We start from the raw sequence: 5,383 nt of genomic DNA on the forward strand, positions 1-5,383 counted from the left end.
CCAATGTCAAGGATCTTGAACCTATCGTGGTACATGTACGAGCTCTCGGGTGCTACGGTGAGTCTGTTTGTCAAAAACCCACCAGATACTGATGCACTGTTGACACTAGTTAAATTGTGCTATTTGCCATGCTGCAACAGGCCAGCTATCTAAATCTAAAAATGTACTGCCATTCTCTACGCATGAGTTCCAACCTGTTGCAATTGGGATCCGGAATGCAATGAGAAAATACTTAGACAACCCTGAGCTTGATGAAGGTGAGTTCTTGCCCCGCATGACCGCACACCATGAACAATGCTTGTAAGTGTGTCTAAGACACAAATATATATATATTGATGCTATGTTTACAGAAAGGCTCTTCGATCTCGCACAGGTGAAGCATCACCTATCAAGAAATACAATATATATGTCCCATCCTCCTCATTGGAACTATACTGATCGGTGATGAGTACCTCAGCATCAACACCATCTTCCAACTCAGTACCATCACTAACACCTCAAAACACACTTGCATCATCTTCATCTTCGTTGTCTAATGCATTGTGGTACCCCAAGCCTCATGGATTTGTAGATTCCCCTCAGGTTGCACAATACGCACCATGTGTTCCCGATGGCAGTTCGCAGGGCTTTTATTACAGTGGTGAAACGCCTTCAGGCTTCCAGCCACAACCTGAATACCATGACCACATTCCGCCAGAGTCACACTCTTACGGAGAGGAAACATTGGATCATCGTGATCCGCCACCATTGATGCAGTATGACCTGCAGCATAATAACCATTTCAATTTTACATCAGGTTCGAGTGCAGGCTGGGGCGCCTTGGAGGGTAGTTCAAGTTTTGAGGGGGCACTACTACCATAATCATGTTTTGTATGATGTGTTTTTTTCATATCATTCAGACTAGTAATGATAAAGTTTGGATGCATTTCGGACTCGCAGTATTCAGTCCGACAGCAGAGTTCATTCCTCCCTCATTCGAACGTTGACACGACAAGACTTTCAAAACAGGGCCGTGATATGGTCACCATACCTGTACCATTGGCTGTTTAGACCTTGAGGCTTCGTCAATGTTTGGACCCATTGAAAAACTATCGTTTTATGATCCCTGACATTCCCTGTTTGGTATAGTCTCAGGTGAACTGAATTGATTTCTAACACTTAAACTGCAGGAAATCTCAGCCACTTTTGCTGATGTTGAGTTGACGGTACCGTACCTTAGCCTATAGGAGTATATATGGCTGTTATATAGGGTTTGCTTATGTAATAGCCTGGCCACCAGCCAGACTCAGAGGCAAAGCCCACTACCAAAGCTTTCTCACTCAAATTTTATGTTTATCGCAATTGTCATGGTGGTCAGATGGACTTCACTGGCGGTGAACAATGAATGAGGTGAGTTATTTTAATGACCTATTTCATTTCTGAAGAATCACTGCTATAGAACGGTACCTCCGGATTCAATTCAATCTGCTGATACGTCAGAATGGGTGCACTTCTAGTCGCTGTTAGATGTCAGGGATCATGTCATATACCTGATCCAACCGCTCCAATATTAATATCCACTCTGCTTTCCAACCCCCTCTGCTCCATCCATCCTCCGCTCCGTCCAATCATCATCTGCATCCACCCCTACGCTTCCGCTCGACCGCCCAACCAGTCCCCTTCCATAACATCTCCATTCAACTGGACCTCTTTCTCCTTTTAGATGAATACTTTCCCCTTCAGTACATAGACCCTTACTTCCGGATCACCAGTAATTCCTATTACCGCTCGATCACTGATCCGACGTGTACATATCGATATCCACTCCGACTTATGTCTTCGCCTGTGTAAAGTACTTACAAACTATATCCTTGGTACATAGCTTTACAACATAGTTATCCTGATCACTGCCTCATACATAGAAGTATATAACATATCCTGTACTTAGATATTTTCCCCAGTCTTAATATTACTTGTCTTCTCACAGTTACCACTTGTGAGAATTCTCAGTAGGACCTTGCCTCCTCTGGACACAAGTTTCACCTTGTTGTCACCTTCTGACCCTCCACTCCAACTTAGAGCTGTGCTCTAAGTCTTCTCTTTACTTCTCCGCCCCTATCAAGTATTCCCCCTGCTCCTTTCTGCCCTCCGCATTATCCTCCGCCTCCTCCGCTCCTATCAAGTATTCCCCCAGCTCGTTTCCACCCTCCCCATTATCCTCCGTCTTCCCCACTCCGCTCCTAGTCAGTCCGCCACTAGTAGCTCTTACCCCCTGACCCTCAAAGCGGACCTAAGCAGTCCACTTGTCCTATCGTCAGACAACGTCAGACCTGCTCCAAATTTGGGGCACGTACTCGGCTAAGGGCGCAGCGCAAGAGCTGAAGCCAAGCCCTGACCTCTCTGCTTCCTGAGCCAGCACGGTACCTAACAGATCACAATAATGATATTGAAAATGATGTTTGTTTATGTACATTATATCCTATTACAACTTGATTCTGTAGTACTTGACTGTTACCGCCAGTGCTTCCACTGCTACAAAGGACTTCATACTAGTTCACATTACCCTATGGCTAAGATAGGTTTGAAAACCTTAATTTTTCGCTACTGAGCCATTTTAGACAGACCAGGCTCTCATTGTTAGCTCACCCCCACACAATGGTGACAATGTATACAGCTCACAACACTAAGAGAGAGCGGGCTTACAACTGGACAAAGTTTCACTTGTACTATCAACTTCAAACTACCCAGCTGTCATGTGTTATAGCACACAAAGTTCTCGTGCAACTAGTACTCAGCCACCAACTTGGGCACCTGACCTGTCATACACAGACCCTCAGGCTTTTGTCTTCCCTGCACCTCCGAGTCCATCCAGACAGAACTTGAAGCTTCCAATACCTCTATCTGCTCTGAGTCCAGATGTAAAATCCTCTAAACTCAGTGCTGACATATTACGTGTGTCTCAATCACTGCTTCCATTGATCCCTGGCAATAAGGAGAAGTCATATGAGTCTCACACAAGATGCAGAGGTGCCGCACTCGGCGAGCACCTCACGAGAATTGTAGCTGCTACTAGTAGGAAGGTGTGTTTTCAGTCTTTGTATGTGACTTCGCAGTACTTATGAGATACTATTAGAAAGATCGAGTAGGTAGCGAGGTTATATGAGTACACGTTACTTGCAACAATTGCAAGCAGAAGCTTGATAGTGTCGATACCAACTCCGACAATGGCTGTAACAGGGAGAATATACCTCTGTATTGTGTGCCCAAGCAGCTGGCTCCACCTGGTGCTCCCATTACCAAGCGTATCTGTCACGAGAAAACAGGCACTGAATGGCAGTCAGTTCTTGATGTTATTAAGTATGGCAAAGAGGTACTACGAAGTAAGCCGCTGTCATAACCTACACGTGCATTATGTAGTATTGATGCTACTATACCCATGTAGACTGCATATTAATGACAGCTGTGCTATAATTGTCATTCACTATTACCATTGAGCTGTTTTGCTTGGAATCATTGGATCCCAGTCAATCCTACTCAGTATGCATGCGATGCTCAAGGTCTTGCAAAATTTCGTCAACAGGTTGGTTGTCTGTAGTATGTAGATCTCTCATCTGGCTAACTCTGAGTCTAGATCTTGATCGACTACACCACTGGCAGGTATGTTGATGAGGCGCAAGACACAACAGTCCAGAAAGCTCATGCAAAACTAAAAGATAAGTCTTAATGTCATAACACTTGACGTGACTAGCTTCATAGACAACAAGGGAGGGAATGCTGAGGAAATTCGTGAATTGCAGCGGAAGTGTGGAGAGTCGGCAGAGCTGGTCGCAGCTTCCAGTCAGCACATAAAAATGGGATTGCATATTGACATCAGGGACTGCTCCAGATAGTACTTAGAACACAGACTCGGATGTTTATGTGCCTGTAGTACCAATATGGCAGGTGGAAGCTTCTGGATTAAACAAAGATAAACAACTCTACATCTTGATCCATCATGATTCTGCTGCAAGTTTGTGTGGGGCTCGTGCACACACATTGCATCCATTGCACACAGCAGACCCACCAATGTTCATTCAAAGCATCTTTATGAACCTCAATTTGACCTTCTTCTGCACGGTTTAGCTGGCCTGACCCGAGAGTGGTGAAGAAATGGATTTGCAAATCTTTCTATCATTCGAGCCCATCTAAAAGCCCTCAATTTCTGACGACCTTGATTAGAAGCACAGGTTTGAGTTTTGTTTTCGTCCTGCATGTGATGCTCACGCCTACCATCCTCAGACAGTGTCTTACCCAAAATACTATGATATCTGCCAAGCTCCTCCGCAAGCCAGATAATGCCATCGCTGCCTTGTGATGGACATGCTCAATTTTTACCAAGGAGGTACTCAAAGCAATATATCATCGGGAATTATGTTTAAACTGTGAGTGCTGGTGATTATTGATTATATGATGGAATATATGCCCCTCCCAGGTCTCTGGCAGTTCACTGAGGATTGCTTGACTTCAGCACCGCCCGCACTTCCTAGGAGAAGGATTTCCAGGCCTTTTGATGATATTGAGCATCTAGCTGAGGACCTGAATGCCTCCAATGATATTGATGATGTCTCCAGGCCATCACTCCCACACCAGAACAGAATTCAATGAATCATTTTAATGCTATGGGACACCATCCAGACTGCCTCTAATTCATTCAGACTCAGTTGACTGTACCCTTGTCATCCTTTCTTCAAACCCGATAAATTTATTCTGTCTGGATTACTTGCAAGACATTTTAACGCTATGGAACACCATCCAGACTGCCTCTAATTTGTTCGGACTCAGTTGACTGTACCATTGTAGTCCTTTGAACCAGATAAATTTACTGTTCTTTTCCGATGCAACTCACCTAGCAAACCTTCAAGTTGGAACTGCGAAAGCTTGCCACCGTGACTTTACTCTATTTTGGAAATCTGATGAAGTATGCTCGATCATTACCTCAATTGGGGGCATGCCACCTCATTGGGTTCTTGCCTTCAGTGAGTCCTCCTTGCAATATGCCTATCAACTGGTTATTGATACTGACGGCCTTGTTAGCTTCCCAATGGTATCAAAGATGTTTTGAGTGGCCTATTGCGCATATCAAAAATTGGCATGGCATCACTTCATACTCACTGCTGCCAGGAATTGTTTCATGGATGCTGGGAAATTTTGCTTGACGAGAACTTTCTTTTTGCATATCGGCATGGTCTTGTCCTGAAATGTGCTGATGGTGTGCTGTGCAGGGTGTTTCCCTACATCTTTACATATTCTGTTGATTATCCCCACGGTGAGCTTAAGGTTTGCAGAGCACCTCCGGCATTATTGTAGTTCTACTACACAGTTTGCTTTGCCATTCACAATCAGATCTATCTTCCATATTCTCTAA

The 5,383-nt window shown here is 44.5% G+C and overlaps 1 protein-coding gene across 1 annotated transcript; it reads left to right on the forward strand.

Moving 5' to 3' along the window:
- Positions 1 to 3,707: 3,707 nt before the first annotated feature.
- EDB91DRAFT_1064853 (uncharacterized protein) lies at positions 3,708 to 3,869 on the forward strand (the record flags this gene model as incomplete). Its single annotated transcript, XM_041314748.1, has 1 exon — positions 3,708 to 3,869. A coding segment is annotated over one exon (162 nt), but the record flags the coding sequence as incomplete, so codon positions are not given.
- Positions 3,870 to 5,383: the final 1,514 nt, after the last annotated feature.

The sequence above is a fragment of the Suillus paluster genome (genome assembly GCF_016628075.1).
Source record: "Suillus paluster strain FC165 chromosome Unknown EDB91scaffold_235, whole genome shotgun sequence".
NCBI classification, from domain to species: Eukaryota; Fungi; Basidiomycota; class Agaricomycetes; order Boletales; family Suillaceae; genus Suillus; species Suillus paluster.